Source organism: Lithobates pipiens, unplaced genomic scaffold (assembly GCF_037356315.1).
Source record: "Lithobates pipiens isolate NorthernLeopardFrog02 unplaced genomic scaffold, aLitPip1_a1.2 Scaffold_8, whole genome shotgun sequence".
Lineage (NCBI taxonomy): Eukaryota > Metazoa > Chordata > Amphibia > Anura > Ranidae > Lithobates > Lithobates pipiens.
In genome coordinates, this window is record NW_027507903.1 from 247927968 (window position 1) to 247954391 (window position 26424).

General features: G+C 43.1%; 1 protein-coding gene across 2 annotated transcripts in view; it reads right to left on the reverse strand.

The window, feature by feature from the left end:
* Positions 1–26424, reverse strand: part of HELB (DNA helicase B) — a 79739-nt gene that overhangs the window by 44813 nt on the left and 8502 nt on the right. Inside the window, exons 2-5 of one of the 2 annotated variants that reach the window (XM_077469665.1) lie at positions 24457–24792; positions 15401–15621; positions 6703–7545; positions 1204–1402 (exon numbers count right to left, since the gene is read on the reverse strand). In XM_077469665.1, the coding sequence (XP_077325791.1) occupies positions 1204–1402; positions 6703–7545; positions 15401–15621; positions 24457–24792 (1599 nt within the window). The remainder of the gene's footprint in view (positions 1–1203; positions 1403–6702; positions 7546–15400; positions 15622–24456; positions 24793–26424) is intronic. The other variant, XM_077469666.1, reaches the window with a different exon arrangement.

The window sequence follows — 26424 nt, forward strand, 5'->3', positions numbered from 1 at the left end:
AATGACGGAGTGATCACTTGTAAACGGCCGCGATGAGCGGCCGTTTACCGTGATCCGTGATGTGCCGGGTCCAGTGGACCCCGCAGTCACGGATGCTCTCGAGTGCGCGCCCCAGGGGGCGCGCGAGAGCGGAATTTTGGGAGGACGTCATATGATGGCCTCCCAGAGTTAAACAACTGCCCTGTAACCGTTATTCGGCTATGGGCCGGTTGTTAAGTGGTTAATATTCAAGAGAAACGATGGGACTCGTGCTTACAACGCAAAATCTTCATTTAATCCAATTTTCAGGAATAATTACATGATTGACGATTGATTGATTGATGATTGACATGTATAGAAGCCATTAATAGTAACTTTGTCTCCACGTCCGGGATGTATGAAGCAATCACCTTTGCACAATAAGTTACATTGTATACAATTTAAACAAGGCTAACAGCCCTTTCTTTTGCTACCAAGAAATGTCATCTTAGGTGATTCCTTCATACCCCAGTGGTGATCAATTACCACCAAAAGAAAAGATTTATTTGTGTGAAAATAATTATAAATTGAATTTAAGTACAGTATTGCATGGCCGCACCATTGCTATTTAAAGTAGCACAGTGCTGAATAGCAAAAAATGCCCTAGTTATGAAGGGGGTAAAACCTTCTGGAGCTCAAGTGGTTAAAGAACACACGTTTATAAAACGGATTGTTCCTATATTTTGATTTTATTTGTATAGAATCCTTATGTTACAAGTAAACATTGAATATGCTGTATGGTGCTTCCAAACTGCAGTTTACTCTGGACTGTCTAATAAGAAAACCAGTGCTAGCTCTGCATTTATAGACTGCTGCTGCAGACAAAAAATTATGAAAGGGGTTTTTCCTCTGCTAAGTCATTTGGAGGACTCTCCCTTCAGCACGTGTGTTTACACAAGATCTTGCGTAGTTGCATCTCAGAAAAAAATAAATAAAAATAAAAACACACAAACTAAAATCGGTAACCCTGCTGTATAAGACCCACACTCACCACATGCTGCTTGCAAAACAAATATGAACTGCCTACATGCAACATTTCACATCTACCTGACTAATATAAATGGAAAACAATATGCATTCCCTTTAACATAGGTGGAGATGGTCAAAAAAATATTTGCTCGCAATTTACTATTTTTTCTGCCTTTTATAAAGAAAAGTAAATTCTCAAAAAGTGTTCACACCTACCAAGAATCACCAACTTTTTCAGATTGGCATGGGTACATAGCAATTTCAAAACAGCGCTGAATATTCTAATAGAAACCAGACTGCCCTCATCAACCACCAGTACTTCTACTTTGCAGAATTTCCATGGACTTTTATGCGCCTCACCACTCTCTTCTTTTTTCCGCTGCTGCTTTTTCCAAGCTGAATAGCTGCATGTAATCTAAAAAAGAAAGGCGAGAGAGATTCAGCATGAAAAAAAAAAAAACACACACACACGTTTTTCTTGGGGGAAAATAGACAAAAATGCCTCTGTACTTGTGTGTGCCACTCAAATGTTATAGGCTATTGCTTTCCTGTTCCATTCTTGACCCAAATGGAAGCACCACACTTTGCCGCCCTCCAAAGACTGGGGTATTCTGGACAAACTGCAACAATAAACAGAGGGTGCACCAGCCAAGGGCATTGATCTTTGGTACCTTTCATTAGTAATAGCGGAGTGCAATCCAAGGAAAAGGGCATATCCCTCAAGACGGATCAGCCTTCCAAACTCCTCCTTGTGATGTGATGATACAATATGCAGGAGCTCGAACGTTCTGTTCCTGGATTTGTTTTGAGCCATTTGTACACATTTTATTAATAAAACATTCCAAAGGACAATGCACTAGGCCAGTGCACCCTCTGTTTATTGTTAAAAGGGTTTTGTCTTTCCATTAATTTTATACACTTGCAATGTGCCTTTGAACATGCTATAAAATGAAATATGACTCGTACATCATAGACCTCTCCGCTTCTGAGGGTGTCCATCTGTGCCGGCCCAGCACCTCCACGTCATACATAACTGCTGGGCAAGAAGTGGAGGAATGCTATAGAGCAGTGATGGTGAACCTTGGCACCGTCAATGTTTTGGAACTACATTTCCCATGATGTTCAACTACACTGTAGCGTTGCATGACCATTATGGGAAATGTTGTTCTAAAACATCGGGGGTGGCAAGTTTCACCATCAATGCTATAGAGTGTAACTTGGCTGAGTCTGCTGACATCACATCCAAAAAGTTGGCATGCAGAAACAGATTCAAGACTTTTGTATGTCTACAAAATGGAGGCTTCTACATGTAAATAACATGCAAAAAATATATATTAAATGCATGTATAATCTTATGTTGAAATGAATAGTCTGACATGAGAGAAGATTATTTCCCTTAAACAGGGAAACTGTTCATTGGTTTACAAGTTACAATGTCACCATAGAACAGAGAAATGACAGCGTTCAGAAGATGGAGCCAAAGTACATGTCAGGGACACAGGTATCTGACACACTCAGAAGTATTTAAATGCTAAAAAATGTTGAAAAAAAATAAAATAAAGGATGCAGCTGTTCAACAGAGCAAACATAGCGGACACATGCTGCCAAAGAAATGATTGCAACTCTTCTTCTGCAGAGAACTGCTTTTGTGCCTTTGTTTTTGTTTGTTTTTTGCAATGACAGCATCACTTTAAATATCTACCTAAAAGTGATGTTTTAGTAACAGATGGGCTTAGTCATCCACTCACTTCCTATATTTCTTGAGGGGTTCAAAAACTTAAGATTTCCCCAATTATGTTTTCTCTCTCAATTTATTCATCAGAGTCTTAGGTATCCCCTTCCCATCTTGGTCAGTTGACCAAACCCTTTGTCATATTCCCCACGATACCAAATAAATTCAAAGTCCAACAGAAAGTCAGGGACCTTACACATCATGAGCACAAGCATGAATTTAATTTCCCCTCAAACAATAAATAAATAAAAAGTGGTAGAATTATCCCTTCAGCATATGGTCTTGAAAATAGCCACTAAAACTAATGCCGCGTACACACGACCAGACTTTGACGGACTAAGTCCGACGGAATGAATAAGTCGGATATTACGATCGTGTATGGGCTCCAGCGGACTTTTTCTCCCAAAAGTCCAACAGACCTAGAAATAAAACATGTTTCAAATCTTTACAACGGACTTGAGTCCGGTGGAAACATCAGTCCGTCTGTATGCTAGTCCGACAGACAAAAACCAACGCTAGGGAAGCTATTGGCTACTGGCTATGAACTTCCTTATTCTAGTCTGGTCGTACGTCATCACATTCAAATCCGTCGGACTTTGCCAAAAGTCTGTCAAGAAGACTGTCGGACCTAGTTTGTCGAAAACTCAGGTCGTGTGTATGCGGCATAAGGCTCCATGCACACCAAGCTTAAAAAAAAAAAAAAAAAAAAAAGCGCCAGAAAAATGCTGAATGCAAAGAAGCACTCATAAATAAATCGTTTTTGAGACAGCTTTTAGCAACAGTCAGATGCCTTCAGCTTTTCTTTTTTATGCTCCTAGAAGCTAAAGCTTTAAAAATGCTTCTACACCAAAATAGTGTGCATGGACACATAGGATTACACTACTAATGTTTAAAAGCTGCTGCTATTTTGGCCTACAAAACCTAATAATAAGAACAATAAAAAATAAATCTTTCATCTGATGCCAGAAGAATTCATCAGATAGAATGACACCAAACATCTGTTACATGTACAGTGTATTATAGCACAAGCTACAACCCAATACCAAATGCAGTACTACCAGGGACACAGTGGTTGCACTTGCGACTGGGCCCTGGTGTTCCATCACTGTTAGGGAGCCCCTAGACAGCAGGAAAGTCTTTGGCTCCAGTGTCTGCTGTAGCAGTCACAAGGAGGGTGAGCTCACCTTTAGCACAGCTGGTACGCATAACTGCCACCTGACTTGGCCCATTCCCCGCCGCTCACCCAGTGCCGCCAGTCTGACCTTCCATCCTCCATCTGTGTCCCCAGTGTCTCCTCCTGCACCACTGCGAAGTTTGCGGCGGTTATGCTCCAGGTGCCAACGCCACCCGCCAGCAATGCTTCCCTGCACACTGCCACTCAAGAGAGGCAGAGCGGGGAGTGTGCTGTGTGCTTGCCATTGTCTACTGGAGCCAAGTCAGCTGCTATGAGGAGGGGCAGTGAGCTTTAGAATGGCTAGAGTTGGAGTGACAAAGGTGAATGCGGATGGGTGGTCACGGTACTGGGCACTGGAGGGAGAGAGGTACGTATAGGAGAGAAGGGGAACTGCCAAGTTCTGAGATGAAACCTATAGATGGCTGGTGGCTGGTTTCAGAAGTGAAAGCTGTGAATGAAGATGGGTGGGGGCTAGGTGCAGATGTGAGAACTGTGGCTGGATGGGGCTGGTTGCTAAAGTGAGAATTTGTGGATGGAGTGGGGTGCAAAAGCGAAAGCTGTGGACAGAGGTTGCCAGAGTGGGATGTGGGGGTCAGAGATGAGCGGTGGAAAATGGATTCAAGATGAAGTTGTGAACGGGTGTGCCGTGGGTGGGGGCGCACAGGTGGGCTGTGGTTTGCTAAATTTACAATCCAGTAGTGGAACTACCAGGGTCACAAAGGATGAACTTGTGACTGGACCCTGGCATTCCACCACTGTGGGGGGGGCCCTCCCAAGATGTCAGAAAAGGGGGCCATTGCGGGACCATAATAAAAGGGCCTTGTGAAAGAAGTAAAGGGCCCTGGAAGTCAGGGGGGCCCTTCATGTTTTTTTGCACTGGGGCCCTGAAGATTGTAGTTACGCCTCTGCAGTACAACATAACATTGCTCCAGAGTCTTTAAAGGATAAGCTCATCTTTGGAATATGTTAGGGTCCAGCTCCTGCCACCTCTTCCCTCACTTCCACCCTCCCTGTGACAAAAGATTTTTTTCTCACACCCACTGTTACAATTTAAAAGCACCGTGCCTGTGTGGAGCTCTGCCCACACGGCTTTATCATTAATTCACTGAGTTCTATATACTATGAGGGTGCTGGCAGTAATAATTTTGAGTTTTTTTTACTAAATTGCCATTTTAGTTTAGTCATCTGAATGGTTTTAGATATAGTTGTATTTTAGACTAAAATCTATTAGGTTTAGTTAAATTATAATGCATTATTTAAGCATTTCTCTAGAATTTCCAAACTCATTATATACTCTTGGAGTAAAAATCTAAAAAAACAAGTAGTGGGGATGGGGAAGTGAATGGGAGTGAGGGAGTGCACACGGCAGAGAACTGGATGGTCTGCGCAAGCTGTTATTTTACATGGTGCTAAGCACTGCTACCTAGCTGGGAGGGCAAACACTCACCACGTGGTTTGCAATGCATTGTTCTAAAACCCCTAGGCAGCGGGCAGACAAGGGAAGCCTGCTTCTCTCTGTCAATACAGCTTGTGAGGCGGCCGTGGCTTTGACAGACAGGCAGAGCTCCGAGGAAAGAGGAAGTTCAGGTGGGTAAACATCCCTCATTCACCTTTTCAAACTATTTCTGCTCTCTGATGAAAATTGGAATCGATTTTTGTCATAGTTTTCATCAATTTACGAATCAAAATTTGAACCGATTTTCATTTAGCTTTCGTCACCAAAAATATGCCACTGGCAAAAAAAAATGACAGAAACATTTAAATTTTTTTAACCTGTCCATTTGTTTTATTTTTTTTATAAAAAAGGTGAACTTCACCTTTAAAAGAAAAGCATGGGATTTTATTTTATTAAATCATACTTACCTAGGTGGATGCAGCATTGGTCCAATACTGCATCTGTCCCCCACCGGCTCTAAGGCAGAGCACCAAACGTTGAAACACCGCCAATCGCTCGATTCTCAGAGCTCCCTGAGCAGAGAGCCGGTGACTGTCAGTGACCAGCTCTCAGCTCGGACCCCCCATGCTAACTGGAGTGCTGGGCTGTGAAGGGGACGGGACCAACTGTCTCAGACTCAGCGGCTCGCCGAGAGGTTGAGCGAGGTGCCGGTCCAGGCATGTGGGCGGATCCCGACCACGTGGTTGTGGACTAGCTCGGTGACGTCAGCCTGCTGTCTGCTGAAAAGGGGTCACAGTAGTGCAAAACTATCTGCACTCTTCTGTGATCCACAGGAGAAGAACAGCTAAGCTTTGGCTGTACTTCTCCTTTAAAGGCTAGTTTAGTGAAACTTGACTGAAAGTCACTTTGTCAGCAGCCCACTTGTTGTTGATATACCACTACCACCCTACTAGCAAGCTGCTGCAACTATTCAACCAGCCAGACGGGTTGAATACCCATTTTCCCTCATCATACACAGTGGTTTCTCCCTCCTGCTCATGTGTCTGAGTGAAAACCTGACATTCAAAACATCTAACCAGTCGAATACCTGCAGCTCATCCAAACTACTCAGATCTATTTTATTAAATTAACATGGGCTGCCTAACGCACCACAACAGAACAAAAATCATGCATGTATCATTTTGGGCAGTGTAGTATAGCGTATTACCACACGTTGTGATGTTCTGTAAGGCAGGTGCCCTGGAAGGGGTGTTGGAGTGCCATTTACAAGGAATGCCACTGCATCTCATCACATATGTAACTGTGTTGCAATAACACTCGCACACACTACCAAAGTGCACTGGTGCAAATGGACCTAAAGGATAACGAGTGAATGCTAAAATCTCCCAAGTAATAGTAAGAATAAATAAGTACCTGGTGTAGAGTAGCAGCTGGAAGTTCAGTTTTCTTCCTGAGGAGAGAAGCTGCCTTTCCTGTGGGTGCAGTAAGTAAAACACGACTAAGGTCACTGTGCTTACAGGAAGGGGTGATGGAATTAAAAGCCCACTCTTCTGAAGCATCCATGTCATCTTCAAAGGCTTTGCAGGCCTTTTCAACTTCATCCTTTTCTTCCTGCATTACAGCTTTAAACACACGACTTACAACCGTAGTCTTTCCACATCCACCTTTTCCACTTATAACGGTCACTGGGTTGGCCAGAATCATCCTAGCTGCTCTATGCTGCTCAGCATCCAGCTCCATTGCATGGTTCTCTTCCGTCGTACAGTCATTTATCTGTAAACTCCTAATCTGCTCGTCACTAAAATCATGTACAAGTGTCTGACTACCAAAACAGAACAGCTTTTCTTCTATTTGAGAAGTATGGTCACCACCAAGTACATCGTTTCCTTCCATCTTTGGATTGAGGGGCTTTTTCATTACTAACTTTGTAATAAAATTTGCAATATCTACCTCATAGAAGTAATAATTATAAAGGAAAACTCGCTCCTGTTCAATCACCACAATTTTCTCATCCTTGAGAAACCTGATGGCTTCCCAGGCGCTCTCAGCCGACATTTCTTTGGAGGCCACTTTGGTGAGCGCAGATTGTTCCACGTAAGTGTCACCTAGACTCATGCATTTCCTCTTCAGCTCATTGTAGACATAAAGTGCATTTAACTGCAAGTCAGGGATCTTTCTCAGGAGGTTTGCGTCACACTGTAGAAAGCTATCCAATGTCACCTCACAGCCACACAGATGGAGCTGCCTATAAAGTATCTAAAACACAAAAAAGTGTCTAATGTTAATTTGATTAAACAGAATACTTTACAACACAATTTTAGATGGTTCTAGTGAGGACTCAAATGATGTCAATGACAAGGCTCACAATTTATGGTTTTATTTTATTAGTTTCAGTTGGCTTAGCTTTCCCCCAAATGTACTAGATCATTACAGTGTATAAGTACCTGAAATAATAGGATTTTGTCATCATAGTTACCTGTAAAATCCTTTTCTTGGAGTACATCACAGGACACAGAGCAACCATAATAATGACTATATGGGTTATACGCCACCTACTGGTGGATGGACACTGGCAGATAGTCAAACAGGAAGTCCTCCCCTATATAACCCCTCCTACACAGGAAGGACCTCAGTTCTGTAGCAAAGCAATGAATATCCCAAAAAAGATGGGAGGGACTTCTTTGTCTCATGATGTACTCCAAGAAAAGGATTTTACAGACAAGTATGATGAAAAAAATCCTAGTTTCTTTATCATACATCACGGGACACAGAGCAACCATAATAATGACTATATGGATGTTCTAAACTAATGCAATTGAGGGGAGGGAGACTATGACAGAAACTGCCAGCTGAGGACTCCTTATGTCGCCCAAAACATACTGTGGCCAAGCAGTATCTTCTGTGGCTCTGACAGCCATCTGGTAAAATTCTGTGAATGTATGAACAAAAGACCCTGTAATGGCCTTAAATCCTGAGCTACTGACACCTGATGGCGGATGGCCCAAGATGCCCCCACACACCGGGTAGAGGGCGCTTTTACCAAAAAAAAAAAAAAGGGGGTGGGGGGGACCTTGCTCTTTCAAGTTATAGGCTCAAATAATTAACTGGCAAACCCAATGAAAAGAGTTAACTTGGATGCCTCCTGCCCATCCTGGGCTACACTGGCAGAACAAACCAGAATTCCTGACTTGTACCAACAAATCAAGTAATTCTGACCACCAGAACTACCTCCAGAGTATGCAATGATCCAACTCCTGCCAACTGAGGATCAGAAAAGAAGGCAAGACATTGTCTTGATTCAAGTGAAAACTAGACACCAGTCTAGGCAAAAAAATATAAAAAATATGGATGGAGGACATCACCTTATGTGAGACAAAGAAAGGCTCCTTGCATGAAAGAGCCACCAACTCTGACGCTCCACTCCAAATTCAAGTCCCAAGAATGGCCTGACAGGCAGGACCGTCTACATTACACGCTGTATGAAGTATGAATCAAGGTGTGGGAAACAAATGTATAGGGACAGACTCTGGCCCTTAACAGTACTTAAGGCCAATCTCCTTTTCCCTACTGATTGCAGAAAGAAAAAGAAGATCTCCCATTCACATATTTCTGCGGGTGCCACTTCCTGGCTTCACCCCAGGCAAAAAATATTTCCAAGTCCTGTAATTGAAGTTCCCCAAAGCTGGCTTTCCAGGGGCTCAACAGTGCTGAGATACAGGACTCAAGACCATTAGGTCCTGCTGGACTGGGAGTGCCCAAGGAGCGAACCCCCGCAAGACTCACTATGTCAGTGTACCAAGCCCTCCTGGGCCAATTCAGCAATTATTATCAGTGTTACCCCCTTTCGGATTCTTTGCAAAAGATGTGGCAGAAGTTGAAACAGAGGGAAAGCATCAAAGGAGAACTGGTCTCTAAGGCGTTGCCAGTGGGACCCTCGTCTCGGACACAACTTGATGTAGAAATTGAAATCCTCCTAGCTCCGTTCCTGGACCTACTAAAGACGCAGGGGGTGTCAGTCTCAGTATACCTCAATGACTTTTGCTCAGGAAGCAGTTGGTCTAGATTTTCCTTAATACATTTTGCAGTAGGAAGCTGTATCTAGGTCGGAGCACATTCCTTATGTACAGTCCTACTCCGGGTCTTGGAGAGGATTATTCTCTCTCTGTCTGGAACTTGAAGATTCAAGCATTGGATTGCCGGAGGGCTCTTTTCCCAGGGTGTCCAGGACCGGAGCTAGGAGCTTTGTGAACCTCAGAAGCTGTGGCCACCCCGAAGGACGGTTACAAAAAAGAAAACAGATGACTTTCCACTGCAATTACAGAAATCTTTAAATGAGGCTGGAAACAACCCAACACATGAAGCTGTGTGTTTCCTGAGGATTATGGGCCCCACAATCTACCTCTTGCAGAGAGGTCATCACTGAAAAGAACAAGCCTATCTGAAACCGAAGGATGCCAAGCAGATTGAGATCTAAAGATAGACCTCATGTGCCTATTCAGTTTTGAACCTGCTACCATTTAACCGTTTTACAATAACGAGCCCATAACTTTTGCTCCAAGACCCAACGCAAGGCAAAGACTGACCCGACTAAGGAAGGAGCGAACCACCTCAGAGACTGCTCTAAAATCTTATGGTCTGAGATACCCTCAAACACAGCAACCTCAGATGCCTCCCTCACTTAGGAGGGAAAACTGGGCAGTCTCCCATCCAAGTACTAACCAGGCTTGATCCGAGATCAGGTGCCACAGTGGCTCAGATCACCCTGATACCATTGGTCCAACAGGAGATGTGAAGACTGTCAGACCAATGAACCGGAGGGCATTGTACCTGCCTTACCCTTCAAGTCATTTAGCTAGTCTAACAGATGCATAATAAAAGTGACTGTATTAGACAAACCAATACATAGTTCCACAAGGATGCAGGCCTAGACAATGTTGGTCTACCGCTATACAACCCCGTAGGTATGCAGGTACCCAGGTATGCAAACATGCAGGTATACAAGTATTCTTGGCATTCATGCATCCAAGGATGCAGCTCAAGGCAATAAGCACATATGTATGTATCCCTAGACCAGTGTTTCGCAAATCCAGTCCTCAGGCCCCCCCAACAGGTCATGTTTTCAGGTTTTCCATTATTTTTCACAGGTGATTTGATCAGTTTCACTGCCTTAGCAATTACCACAGCCGTTTCATCTGAGGGAAATCCTGAAAACATGACCTGTTGGGGGGGCCTGAGGACTGGATTTGAGAAACACTGCCCTAGACCAATAAGCCCATATGTATATAGTCCTAGGCAAATAAGCACATATGTATGCAGTTTAATGCAACTAAGCACACATGTATGTAGTTTATATGAAAACTCGGCAGCATGTGTTTAAGCAATATGCATTCATGAAAGCATGTAGGCATGTGCTTATGCATATATGCGTTTAGGCAAAACACGAAAGCGTGTGTCCATGCAAGCATGCACTTACGCAATACATGCCCATGGAGACATGCATTCATGGAATAAGCAAGCATGCGTTCATGAAACGTGTTAATGCAACATATATTACGCAACACGTATCTATGCAATGTGTCTATGCAAACATGTACATCTATGCAACATGCATACACTTATTCCCACAGGTCTATACAAACACATGCTTATAAAAACCTGTCTACGCAATATGCGTCCATGCAAACGTGCTCTCGGGGGCCAGTCTTGGGAGGCTGCATGCTGGGCAGATGGGCGCCATGGGGTGGGCAGGCCAGGGCCCTCTGCATGTGCATGTGCCTATGCAAGCTTGTGTTTATTCAAGCAAGCGTCTATGCAAGCATGTGCCTATGCAAGCATTATGAAACACGTATACTATGCAGCACCTGCTCAACTGCACTTGGTCCTTACTAGTTATAGTCAGGATCAGCCAAGTACATTAGGCATCCAATGCAGCCTCTATGCGGCTTCAACAGCCTAAGGTCTCTTCCACACCTGTGCAACCCGTCCTGCGACTTGGGACTGAAAGGTCGCCTGACAAATCATACCCCCTGATTTCCAAGGAGTACCCTTCACATCTGTGCCTCTTGAAGTTGCAGTGACTTCAAAGCAGCCCCTGCATTACCCTGTCTAACCTTGACACAACTTGGAGGTGCACAGACCTCAAAATTACACAGGCACTGCTTCCCGTCTCTGAAAAATGCATTAAAGTTGCAGCAAAACTGCATGACTTTTAAGTCGCACAAGTGTGAAAAGGAGCCCAAAACTAAGCTCCTGCAGACCCAATGCATGCTATTCTGGAGACGACTCCTTCAAGTGCACCGATGCCCATGTTCTTCCAAACATGTGCTTATGCCACATGAATGTATGCAACATCTATGCAAAATGTGTTTATCCAAACAAGCGTTTAAGCAACAAGCTTGGAAGCATGTATACTATTCTACACCTGCCCAACTGCACTTGGCCCCATACTATTTTTTTTTTTTAGTTCAGCACATATGCATGCCATGCAGCCTTTTTCTGCTTCAGATCAGCCTAAAAGTAAGCTCCTGCAGACCAAACGCACATTATTCTGAGGTTTGTAAGCATGCACGGGTTCAACTGCACCAGGCCTCATACTATTTTTGTGCCACAAGCACAGTATTCTGGGGATACAACACTTTAAAGTGCACTTCTAGGGGTGTATCGACTTACAGCTGTAAAGGCCACCCGGATTAAGGAGTAAGTATGCTGTATATAATCATGACTTATCTGGCCACACAGTCCTTCCATAGTAAGTACTCACACTTCACTAGCATCCATGAGCTGCTGTTATGTCTGAAGAGGCCAGCTGAATCTGCCGAGCACATGGCCAAAATGGCCGCCCATCCACTTCCTGCCTATATAGAAATAGGCCTCCGCGCCCTCTAGTGGTTGGAGGAGAAATGGCAGCCCATACTCCGAAGAAGTACACAGAGCACGTTTTAAACAGCATACTGCCCCTAGGGCTACTGAAAGAACACCAGTCAGATCTTTATAAAGAGAAACTGCAAACAAATGAAAACTTACCATTCCTGCTGCAGGACTCTGCACATAATAGGAGTCCAATCTTCACCCATCATGGCAAGCTTTGTAATAAAAGACCTTCAGGGACTGGGTCCCCCTTAATGTGGGGTCCATTCCCCTGGACCTGTGTAACACCCTGCAGGAAAGCACTGAAAAAACACTGCATAGGGTTCCAATGCGCAGGATCCAGCGCCATAAGGCTGAATTACAAGCAAAACCTTGAGGAAAATTCTCTCTTCCAATGAGGCTCAGGTATCATCCATTTTGGCTGACAGATTTTTCGAATGGATCCGAATGAAGATCACGATTCTAAATAGAACCATCCAGACCTCCAAGAGCACATGTATCACAACAGTGATACACAACAGTGACCATTCCACCTTCCAGACACTGGCAATAAAAACTGATATCCTTCCTGTGTATATGGGAGGACTTCCTGTTTGACTATCTGCCAGTGTCCATCCACCAGTAGGTGGCGTATAACCCATATAGTCATTATTATGGTTGCTCTGTGTCCTGTGATGTACAATGAAGAAAAATAATAATAAAAGCGTATCTCTACCCAAAAGTTTTTTTTTTTTTTTTAGTTGTGGATAGAATGGGAATGAGTTAGACCCTCTAAAGTTTTTCCTGCTGTGTCTCTGTTGGGGAGTTTCGTTCTTTAATAAACGTTCATATTTATGGAAATTGAACAAGGCACTAAATCTCACAGGATACATTTCCTTCCATAACAAATGTAAGAGCCATAACATTGGGGTACATACAGTACAACCATAATGCCTATGAAGAATTCGATCAGTATTACTGTATTAACCACTTTGTCTCTGGAAGGCTTACCCCCCTTCATGACCAGGCCATTTTTTGCGATACAGTACTGCGTTACTTTAATAGACAATTGCACGGTCGTGCGACACTGTACCCAAATAAAACTGATGTCCCTTTTTTCTCCACAAGATAGAGCTTTCTTTTGGTGGTATTTGATCACCTCTGATTTTTTTTGTGCTATATATACAAAAAAGACCAACAATTTTGAGGGAAAAAAATATATTCTTCTTTACTTTACTATATATATATATATATATATATATATATATATATATATATATATATATATATATATATATATATACACACATACACACACACACACATATACACACAGTGGGGACAGAAAGTATTCAGACCCCCTTAAATTGTTCACCCTTTGTTACATTGCAGTCATTTGCTAAAATCATTTAAGTTCATTTTTTTTCCCCTCAATGTACACACAGCACCCCATATTGGCAGAAAAACACAGAATTGTTGAAATTTTTGCAGATTTATTAAAAAAGAAAAAAAAACCTGAAAGATCTTAATCAATTTAGGCCAATATGTATTCTGCTACATATTTTTGGTTAAAAAAATAAATCCCAATAAGCTTATATTGATTGGTTTGCGTAAAGGTTATAGCATCTATAAAACTATGGGATGATATTTTTCTTTATTTTTTCTTAATTACATTTTTTTACTAGTAATGGCAGCGATCAGCAACTTATAGCAGGACTGCGATATTGTAGCGGACAAATCCTACATCAACTGACACTTTTTGGGGACCTGTAACATTATTACAGTGATCAGTGCTAAAAAAATACGCTGTTACTATACTAATGACACTGGCTGGGAAGGGTTTAACATCAGGGGCAATCAAAAGGTTAACTAATTACATCCGGCTAACTTTGGGTCTGCTAAAAAAATTATATTGAAATGGAGGGAGACAAAGTGTTTACTCATGGCTGCCCATGGAGCAGAGTTGGCCCTGTCCTTGTCCACTCTGCAGAAACTTGGTGGACATGAATGTGCCGGTGTCTTGTCAAATAACGTCCTCCATCGGATAGTGTCCACTGTGTACTGCGCATGCGCAGTACACAGCAACACAGATTCCGAAAATTGCCAAGGATGAACGGCGCCTGCGCCGTGAGTCCAGGTTCTAGCCCCACTATCCAAGTGGACATAGAGTAGGAATAAAAAAGAGCCGAGCACAGCGAGGCTGAGCCCGAAGCGTGGCGAGCCAAGGTCGCCCGCGAGGGGCCCTCTAATATTCACAACCCTATGTCCGCTTGGATGGTGGGGCTACCACCTCCACTCACGGCGCAGGCGCCGTTCAGCTTCGGAGATTTTCCGAAGCTTCGTCTGCTCCGTACTTCGCATGCGCAGTACGGTACGGACACTATTTGATGGCCGGACATTATACGGCAGAACACCGGCTCTGCTCCATTCAGCAGGGGATCTGTGAGCTGACCCAATGCTGCAAGAGTGTTATTCAAGGAAGCATTGTAGAAGCCTATTAATATAAGATCTTGGACCTGGAAATAAAATAAATAAAAATAAAAAAAAAAACTGTCAAAAGGAACTAAATTGGAGTCCAAGTCTACTTGTCACTCATGACAATCTACTTGTCCTGACAAAAAAAAAAAAAAAATTCCCACCAGGATAGAAAATATGAAGAGCGGATATTTTTATTAGGCTGAGGTCCTTTTAGGAATGTCTGGGGCTTTGAAATACATAAGGGTCTTTAAAGGCAACAAACTTTTAATGTTTTTTATTTTTTTGCTAGAAAGTTTCTTAGAACCCCCAAACATTATTTTTTAAAGCAGAGGCTCTAGCGAATAAATTGGTGGGTGTTGCAAACACATAATGGCATGTGAACAAAGCAGAAGAAACACAAACCATTTAATTCTAATGAAGTACAGACAGAGGCATGCCCAAGCAGCCAAAAACTGGGCATGTTCACACTGACCGTCCATTCACAGCTGCCAGGTCACTGGATGAGAATGAATGGTATAATGTGATTCACAATACAATCTTGTCAACTAAATTTAAAGCCCAACTCCAGCCAAAACTTTTTTGAAACTATAAGAAAGGGGTAGAACCTCTGCCAGACTTGTATTGCTGATAGAAGGTTTTACCTAATTTTAAGTCCTACTAATACCCAATCAGATCAGAAATTGCCCCTAGTATGGACAAACACAGCACTAAAATCTGTGAAAAAGTCCCAAAAATGCTTTGGCTACCGGTGGGCTTTACTGCACAAAATTATCAGTAGGATACTTACTACACCAAAGCCAAGTTTCCAAGGTGCAGTGTCCAGTATGTTTTCAAGTTCAAGTAATACATCAGTTGGCGGGTCAATGTCTGGCAAGATATCAAGCGATGTTTTGCTGGCCGGCAAGTGATCTTGCTTTAGAAAGCCTCTCATTTTGTGTGGTAAAAGCTTGGGTAAATATCTCAGCACCAGGGGGATTTGCAGTGCTTTCAAGACAAAGCTACCACACGCTGAACAAAGTAAAAAAATGGAAAGTTAAAAATGTTCCAACAAGCGACAGAAATTGCAACTTCATTTCTACCTACCATAGATTTAACGTGATACTAAAAGGATCATTTTTTTTTTTTTTTTTTTTTTATAAAACATGTCATGCTTACCGCCACTGTGCAGCTAGTTTTGCACAGAGTGACCCCGAACATCCATTTCCGGGGTCCCTTTGCGGCTCTTGTGGCTGCTCCCCGCATTAGATAACACTCTTGGAGAAGCGCTCTCCCAAGGGGGTTACCTTGCGGGCGCGCTCCCGAATACAGCATTCCGCATCCATAGACGCCAAACGCAGGACTTGGCCCCGCCTCACTGGATCTGATTGACAGCAGCGGGAGCCAATGGCTGCGCTGCTATCACTCTATCCAATCAAGAGCCGGGGGGGGCGCGCCAACGGAAATTCGGGGCTCAAGTAAGTAAGTAAAACATGGGCTAGGGGGCCGGTGAGTGCAAGGCGTTTTTTTACCTTAATGCATAGGATTTTTTTTGAAAAATAATTTTTATTGTTTTTAGAAAAACACTTAGTATACAAAGAAAATAAAGGACCACTAACCAAAATACAGTGAGCCATCCTAAAAAAAAAAAAAAAAAAAAAAAAAGAGGAAGAAGAAAAAGAAAACACAACACAAAGTGCATTACATTAAGTCACCAATAAGAACACGGCCCGCGAAGCTTGTCAACTCGACCTACACCACCTGCCCCTCATTTACATACTTGTAATGTAATGCTTTATGTGAAAAAAAAGTTAAAAAAACTCCACCCGTTCCATCAAGAGGATATAAGATATTAAACCCACTATACTTTTAGCACAAGAGAGCCACGTATCCGCTCATTCAGAGATAATGAGATGCATATCACACCTGCTAGTAAGAAAGAAAGGATAACTTCAAATAATTATAAAATTTAATCTGTTACAGTAAGAGGTGAGGCCATCAATCCCCCCCAGATCTTATCGAATTTAAGAAGCACCCCCCCCCCCCCCAGTTCAGATATGTAGCTTTGTAAAAGGGCAGATTCTTATTCACAGAAGCCTTCCTGGAAACTACTGATGGGGATGTAGAGCCCTTCCAAGACAAAACTATGTTTCCTAGCATGAAAAAAATAATAAAGTGAGTAGGGTTCATATAGCCGTAGTAGGGGCCAGGTCATCTACCAACCCGAGCAGGCAGTGTTTTACATAAGAATTTAAAGAGATGATGTTCACCTCCTGCACATACTGCAAAACCACCCTCCAATAGTCCTGAATACACGGACAATCACAGAAGATATTCATGAAATCAGATCCACTTGCGGAGCATCGCCAGCAAGTAGAAGCGACTGAATTATAAATTCTGGCTATCTTCGCTGGGGTCAGGTACACCCTATGCAGAAATTTATAGTGGGTCAGCTGGTCGCGAACTGAGATTAGCCTGGTAAAGTGTGCATCCCAGACATCCTCCCAGTCTTCCGCGTCCAGATCAGGAACCACCAACTACCACTTAGATTTACACACAGCTAACAAGCGATTAGTCTCAGGAAGAGGAATTTATAAATGTTAGATAAGGGTCTTTGAAGGTCATCAACCCTCAACAAGGATTTGATGGCAGACTCCGAAAATAGAGCAGTGTTAAATTTCTTCAGGTCTTAACTGTATATAGGGGGGAAAAAAAAAAAAAAAAATGGGTGTTTGGTAAGTGGTAGAGAGACTTCAATTCGTTAAAGGTTTTCAGTCGCCCATCTGTGGAGACATCACCAAGCTTTTTAATCCCAGATTTGGTCCAGACCACTGGATCTTCAAAAGCAAACTTTACAACCCCTTTAAAAGCTAGCTATAGACAGGCAGATGTCTCCACAAGGGAGGAGAAGACATCCCTCCACTCTGAAACAATGGAACTCACAAAATGTTTGTTTGGCTTTCCTGAAGGATAAAAACAGGCACATGTGTGGTTTAGAGGGGGAAGCCAAAAGATGAGTCTTGTAAATAAAATAAAAAGACTGTCAACTGTAATAAGTTTAAAGTGGTATCACAATCTGCTTACCGGTAGGTACAACATCTCCTAATCATGCACCGTTTTGGAGATATGTGGAAATAGTAAATTTCGTCATCCACTCATCTGCATTCAGGGCGCACAGTATTCTGTGCAATGCAGAGCGCCGTGCATGAGCGGGAGTGATGTCATTGTAGCCCTGGTCATATCAACAGCCGGAGCCCATGAACCCAGAAGGAAGACTGGGTGATGATGGAAGCGTGGGAGGGGGAGCCATGACAGCGCTAAAATCCACTTCACCCTTAAGGGTGCTCTATAAAAGATTGAGAAATGGGGACCGTGCATGTTTAACCCTATTGCTGTCATGTCCATGCATCATATGGCCCTGACAGAAGGGGATTTCAAACACAATCTGGTGGCTGCAGCCACAGGGATTGTGTCTAACTGTCAAGTAGACTCCTGCCTGTCAGGTGAAAGCATTCCGGTGGCTGCACTACTGCCGGATTGTGTGCACACACACACACACACACACACACACACACACACACACACACACACACACACACACAACCACCCACCACCCCCCCCCCCCCCCCCCACCCCACCATGTTTTCCAGGCTCCGCACCAGCATGGCAGGTGCCGGCAGCTGGGGTGGGGAAAGAGAAGAGCGGGCACATGTCCACTCTCCTCCCCATGTCCCTGGCTAGCATAGCCAGGAAGCAATGTTTTGCAATGCGATCTGGGCTCCACATTCAGTGGAGCCCAGAGGAAGCAATCTAAAGAAGAACTTCACTTACAGTGCATCCAGAAAGTATTCACAGCGCTTTACTTTTTCCACATTTGGTTATGTTACAGCCTTATTTCAAAATTGATTCAATTCATTCTTTTCCTTAAAATTCTATAAACAATACCCCATAATGACAACGTGAAAGACGTTTGTTTGAAATCTTTGCACAGTTATAAAAAAAAAAAAAAAAAAAAAAAACACACACACATGTACACACGTATTCATAGGCTTTGCCATGACACTCAAAATTCAGCTGCTCAGGTGCATCCTGTTTCCACTGATCATCCTTGAGATGCTTCTACAACTTGATTGGAGTCCAGCTGTGGTAAATTCAGTGGCTTGGACACGATTTGGAAAGGCACACATCTGTCTATATAAGGTCCCACAGTTAACAGTGCCTGTCAGAGCACAAACCATGCCATGTATGAACCTCCGAGACAGGATTATATTGAGGCACAGATATGGGGAAGGGTAGAGAAAATTTTCTGCAGCATTGAAGGTCCCAATGAGCACAATTGCCTCCATCATCTGCAAGTAGATGAAGTTGGAACCACCAGGACTTTTCGTGGAGCGGGCTGCCTGGCCAAACTGAGCAATTGGGGAGGGAAGGGTCTTAGTGAGGGAGGTGATCAAGAACCTGATGGTCACTCTGACAGAGCTCCAGCATTTCTTTGTGGAGAGAGGAGAACCTTCCAGAAGAACAACCATCTCTGCAGCACTCCACCAATCAGGCCTGTATGATAGATTTAATGAGGAGAGGCTTCCGTCTGGCCAAAAGCACATGACAGCCTGCCTGGAGTTTGCCAAAAAGCACCTGAAGAACTCTCAGGCCATGAGAAATAAAATGCTCTGGTCTGATGAAACAAAGATTGAACTTTTTGGCTTGAATGGCAAGCATCATGTCTGGAAGAAACACCTGGCAAATACCATCCCTACAGTGAAGCATGTTGGTGGCAACATCCAGGAACTGGGAGACTAGTCAAGATGAATGCAGCAATGTACACATCCTTGATTAAAACCTGCTCCAGAGCACTCTGGACCTCAAACTGAGGGTAAGGTTCATCTTCTAACAGTACAACAACCCTAAGCACACAGCAACGATAACAAAGGAATGGCTACAGGGACAATAGTAAATGTCCTCAAGTGGTGCAGCCAAAGTCCAGATTTGAACATTTCTGGAGAGATTTGAAGACGGCTGCGCACCGACGCTCCCCATCCAACCTGATGAATGAAGCTTGAGAGGTTCTGCAAAGAAGAATGGGATAAACTACCCAAAAATAGGTGTGCCAAGCTTGTAGCAAAAAAATAAAAAAATAAAACTGCGCTTGGGTAAAACAGTGAAGAGCAAAAAGAAATACTATCAAACTAAAATGAAGGCAGCGGCAATAAATGTGATACAAACACCCAACAGAAATGAAAAAATACAAAAAGCTGCGCCAACGTGAAATTAACCTCTAAAGACAAAAATCCTCTAAAAAAAGAATTGTGTGATATATGAGTGAAATGTGAATAATTGATATATTCAAAACTTCCCAAATACAAAAAATCAGAAACAATTAAATTAAAACAGCAATTATAAAGAATTCATTCTTAGAAAGTTCATAAATGAGTCCATAAATAATCGACAGTTGTAATCTTAAATGGAAACACCCCAGTGGTTGAATACACTCCGATGCGCACAAGTGCCCGTCACCATATAGTGGGTGCGCTTACCAGAAAAGACTTGTTGGAACGTTATAATTAGATCGTTTGGTCACGCCAGAATACTCCTCTCTTTAGTGGGTCAGCTCACCGCATTGAAACAGCATTCTTACGAGAACATCCTAATCCATGGTCCCAGAATTTACACTCAGTGGTTCAAAGGGAAAAGAGGGAACCAACATAGTGTGATATTGTATAAACAATTTATTCAGATAAAAAGTAATGCACTTACATAAAAGTCGAATAAATACAGCGTGTGTAAAAAGAACATGAAAAGCCGGCCGGCATTCAGGAGCCCGTCCTCCTCTCCTACAACGTGGTGGTGTCACTGCGTGCCTTCCCAGACGCGTTTCGTCATACCTGACATTGTCAATGGGGAACGGGCAGCACAGTGACGCTCCACCTAATATAACCAATATTACAACCAAACCTCGTTCTGAGATGCAAGATTCAGTCTTAATATCGCCATCTTAATTGCTGGCAAATAGCCCTAAACCCTGTGCAGTTTATCCCGTACTGACTTCTAAAGCAAACCCGCGTGTGATATAGACTACTAAAGCCTATAGGCGTTAGCTTTATCACGCGAGCAATTCAAAAAGTGAAATCTCGGGTGATAATCAATATAACCAAAAATCAACTATAAATAATATATATGTATATATATATATATATATATATATATATATATATATATATTTATGGAAGACGTTACCTATAACGAAACGGCGTAGGGAGGAGCGACGTACTGACGTCACCGCGATCTACGCTGGACCCGGAAGCGACGGGCAGCGTTACTAAGCCGGCCGGCGAATTTGTTTGTTTTACAAAGCAAAGTTTTTTCTACTTGATGTAAGTGCAATCTTTTTTATTATATTAAATTTCGTGACTATATCACACTATGGCGATTCCTTTCGTTATTATATGTGCTGGGCAATGAGCGGTGTGGCCGTAGGATTTTTCTAACCATTGGAATAAGCGGTGTGGCCGTAGGATTCTTCTAACCATTTGAACCAAGCGCTTAAAGAGGATACACCCTCCATGTAGTCCTGACTCAGAGGAAGCGTTTTTGATTTGGCGATATCTGGTCTCTGAGATGGGATCAGTGTAGCTGGTAAGCGGCAATAGTGTTGGTGGTGGAAGTCCTCTTTTTTCCTGCAAACTCTGATGACACTTTTCCTATATCGGTGTGGTGTGTTTAAAACACGTTGGAGATTACAAGCAAAACATTTTTTGTTGATGGGATGATGGACTAATATTTGAACATTAGTATATGCATTTCCCTGTCTGCACTTTGTTAATATTTTTTGATTTCATGCTTTATTTATTCACTCATTTGCTTCACATAGCATTTATCGGATCAGTATAGCGCAGCTTATTTGGGAATAATTATTTGAATTGTGGGTATCTCACGGTTAAAGCTGCTGCTGCGTTTATAATTCACAATTTTTTTTTTTTTTTTTTTTTGTTTCATTACTTCACATTAAGTTTACATAGGAACAGCGCTGTATTTTTTAGGTTTTTATACAAATAAAATTGCCAATTCATTTTAAGGATGCACATTAGTACTGCATGGTGAGGAGTGAAAAATGTGGGTGGAACTCCGCTTTAATCCATTTTTGAATGCGGCTGTAACATAAGGTAGAAAAAGTGAAGAACTGTGAATACTTTCCGAATGCACTGTATGCAGGAGTGCAGCCTTCTAATGAAGAAAATCCCTTTATAGGGTGAATAACCCTTTGGAAGTATCTCACCAAAATCAATGTTTTTGTTTCAAAGGATGCCTAAAGTGACATTTTAGTGCAGATGTCTGAGAAAATCAGTAACACACAAGCAGAATATTACATTTCTGGGGAAGTGCCTCCAGGTTGCCATATTGCATTGAATTCTACAGAACATTACAACGGCTGCTGAAAAAGAAAATTTGCTATTTTCCCACGAAAGTGGCCTTTATAAATAGCCGGAATCCACCTCACCCTCACGGGTGCTCTATAAGACACAGAAATGTGGGCTGTGCCGGTTTATTGATTGTGAAACCAGCTTAAAGCAGAACTTTACTTAAAAATGAAAGTTCCACTCATCATCCTCATCCTCCTCCTCCTGTAATGTTACTGCCAGTTTCTTTTTTGGCAGGTATAAGTTCTCACTTCCTTATTTTGGAAGCTCGGGGAGGCTGCAGGACCAGTGTGACAGCGCAGCACAAAGCATGCATTTGCAATGGGGAGCCAGCTGAGAAACAGCAGGAAGTCACAATCGGATTCCCAGAACCAAGATGGTGGCACCGGGGATCAAAAGACCAGCAAAGAACTGGCCCAGGTGAAGACAACACTGGACTTCTGTGCATCTGCTTATTTAAAGTCAGCAGCTACAGTCTTTGCAATTGCTGACTTTTAGCTCTATTTCATGTGATAGCCGCACATGGTGCATCTAATCAGTTTTTCTGCTGAGTTTTTCCTTCAGGTTTACCAAAACCATGTAGTGCAAGGGCCTGCCTGATTGCATACAAATTGAAACTCTTAAAGCGGTTCTTCACCCTAAAGGGGAAGTTCCGCTAGTATTATCCCTCCCCCCTCCGGTGCCACAATCGGCACCTTTCGGGGGGGAGGGGGGTGCAGTTACCTGGATAATCCAGGTAACTGCACCCACTTCCGGCCAGACCGCCGCAGACCCCCCGCATCGCTCCGCCCCCCCCCCCCCCCCGTTGTGTTCTGGGAAACACACAGTTCCCAGAGACACAGCGGGGGACCATAAGAGAAGCGCAGCGCAACTCGCGCATGCGCAGTAGGGAACCGGGCAGTGAAGCCCTCATGCTTCACTTCCCGATTCCCTGACAGAGGATGGCGGCGGTGGCTGCAGCGAGACGAGCGATCGCTCGTTATCTGCCGCCGACATCGCTGGAACCTGGGACAGGTAAGTGTGATATTATTAAAAGTCAGCAGCTGCAATATTAGTAGCTGCTGGCTTTTAATATTTTTTTTTTTAGGTGCAGCTCCTCTTTAAGGTTTGACCTCATATTATATGGTTTTGGTAAATCTTAAGGAAAAACTCAGCAGAAAAACAGATAGTGTGTATGGGGCTTTAATGTTTTGGTTAAAAAGAACCACTTGACTAGTCCTGCATGCCTTATGTAGTCACAGGATCTGCTTTTTTATTATTTGCATTAACAAGGAGGTGTACTGAATACCTTTGCAAATGCGTTTAGAACTGTATACCCAAATGCAACCTTCTCGATCCAAGTTTTCTTTAACCTTTGCTAACCCAACTTCTAACAGGTTTTGGAGTACATTCGTGGTAGAGTTCTATTTACATCGCTTAGTGAAAATGTTTTTTTTTTTCTCCACCTGCCATAATTTCTGAGCCAGCCTTCACTAACCACACAGCAATTATCCTGCATGTACTCTGTAAAGACACAAGACACAGTGGGGTTGATTTACTAAAAATAGAGATTGCAAACCCTGGTGCAGCTCTGCACAGAAACCAAGCAGCTTTCAGGATTTTTGTCAAAGCTTAATTGAAGCAGCTGAAACAAGAAGCCGATTGGCTACCATGCACAGCTGCACCAGATTTTAATAAATCAACCCAAGGAGTGGAGGCTTTTTTTTGGGGGGGGCACAAACAATCCACCCGACAGCCACCCCCTTCCCCCCCATGTCACCGACAACAGCCCCCCATGGTCAGTTGGCTGCCTGGTTCACGGGCAGCAACCCTCCGGGTCAGCGAGTCAGTTGGGGCCCCACACTTACCCCATCTCGCGGGCAGAATGGCAGGCGACGGCATCTCTCCGGGTTTGCTGCTCAGTTCCCCTGCTTGCGTTTTCTCCCTCCTCTCCTCCGTGCACCTCCTCCCAACCAATCCGATCTCCTTTCAGCCAATCGAGTGATGGGTCTCATGACCCACTTCCCCATTGGCCAGCAGGAGATTCAGTGTTACAATAGCAAATATTTATTCGCTATTATAACACAACTGGGTGGGCTCCGAGTGTGACCCTTTTTTGAAGCCTATCACATGCTTAAATAAAAATAATAAAACAAAACACCCCCCCCCCATTGGAATCCATGCATCCGGCACCTCTAGTAGATGAGCCGCCACTGAACCCCAGTATATCCCGTAGGTGTCTCTTCTGGATCTAAAGAGCATACGTCTCAGAATGAGCACAGGCATCTCACAATTCAATGTCCTTTCACTGACAGCAACAAAAAAGGCTTAAAAAGTCAGCAACCCATAAACATTTGGAGATACAATAACGGGATGGCTCCTGAGATTTCTTTAGCCCTGTTTTACATACGTTTCATGCATCAGCCCTCACAAAGCTTTCATATTATGCAGGAAAATAGAATGGTTCACATACCTGAATTACGCACATAATGCATAATATCTTTCTGATGATTTTCCTTAAACTTCTCTGCCAGATTTAAAAGTCGGCTGAAAGTAACAGGAGGGTAATATTCCACCAAGGTCATAAAAGGCATTATGAAATCTTCATGCACTTTACATTCATTAAGAAACAGTGGCAACATGGATTGCTTTCCAAGGATGTCATCTTCCAGTTTGTATGATGGGAATCCTTTGACAAAATACTGAGAATGGCCTTGTTTCACATACACAGTTACAGACCACCACGGACCAATCAGTGGAAAGAATCCAGTCACTGTATATTCTTTGGAGTCTTCGGTTAAAATTTTTACTAAAATTAAAGACAGATAAGAAAAAAAAAAAAAAAAAAAAGTTACACCCAAAACGCAAGATGCCACAGGGAGGGTTACCTGTGTATTAAAACACAATCGTAAATATACTTGAAAAATTACTAATAGTTAAAAAAGTTAAACATTTTAAGAAGTACAATATCGTATGAAATGTGTTATCATATGATACTGAAAAACTCATTTAATAATTACAGACTTAAAAAAAATAAAATGGAACTAAAGTCCTGCTTTCTTTCTGCTGCAGAGGAGATAGGCAATGTTGCTTCTGCAATAACAAATACTTACCTGCCTGCTCTCTGTCTTCTTTGCAATGCAGCTTACATTCTGGAACAGCTCCTGTGTGCCAGGATGACTGCACTCCTCCCACACCAACCAATGAATACAGCCATACATACCAATGAATACAGCCGTAGCCCAGCATCCTGACAAAGCCAGGTAGAATATACCGGTGCCAGCAAGGGACTTCCGACCATAGAAGTATCACAGAGTTTAGCTCCTCTTTAAGGCCAGGTTCACACCGGAGCGATGCGGGAATGCCGCGAATCCGCAGTGTTTTCCCGCATCGCATGCCTCCCGCCGGCAGTTCACACTGCCCTATGCGGACTGCTGGGAGTGTCAGTGAAATGTTAATGACACCCCCAGATCAGTCCGCATATCGCAGTGCGATCTGCAAACTCGGACAGGAATCGGATCACATGGTGTGAACACCCATGCAATCCGATTCTGCTGCGGACTAAAAAAAGGGTCCCGTGCGAGTTTGCGGCGGGTGCGATGTGAATTCAGCCATACTATCTGTATGGCTGAACTCGCATCGCACAGAGATCGGATGTGATTTGCACTGCAGTGCGGTGCGAATCACATCCGGTTCTCGCTTCCGCAGCAGTGTGAACCCAGCCTTAAGCGGAACTAAACCCACCGATTTAACAGTTTCCCAAAACAGTTACATTGAAGGCTGGTTCACAGCACAAAAAACGCACTCCAGATCCGTTCCAGATGTGTTTCTGCATGCACATCTTGGGCGCATTCTGGTGCATTTTTGATGCATTTACAGATGCTTTTTTTCTTCTTTTTTCCTGTTTTTTTTTTTTATTTCGCTGTACTGGAATCAGGTGAATTTTTTATGGGCATGCAGTCCAGTGTGGTTTTTTTCTGCATCAAAAATGCATGGAAAGTAGGTTATATGGTTTCCAATGGCATAGTTCACACCAGTGTGGTCAGTTCCAGGACTTTCCAGTTCCAGAAAAAAAAAAAAAAAAAAAAAAAAAAAAGTAGAACATGCTGCATTTTTCCTGCACACAACTGTACTGGAACGCAGTAAAATGCATCAAAAACACACTGGAACGCATCAAAAAGTACAGGGGGGGGGGGGGGGGGGAAACAAAAAAACAAACAAAAACAGGTTAAAAAAAAAACAAAAAAAAAAAAAACAAAGCATCTGTTAACACATCAAACAACATGCATGCAGAAACATAACCAGAATGGATCTGGAGTGCATTTTTGCAGTATGAACCAGCCCTTAGTGCGTTCCAGTACAGTCAAGTGAAGGAAAAATGCAGCATGTTCTACTACTCTTTTTCTGGAACTGGTAAGCCCTAGAACTGACTGCACTGGTT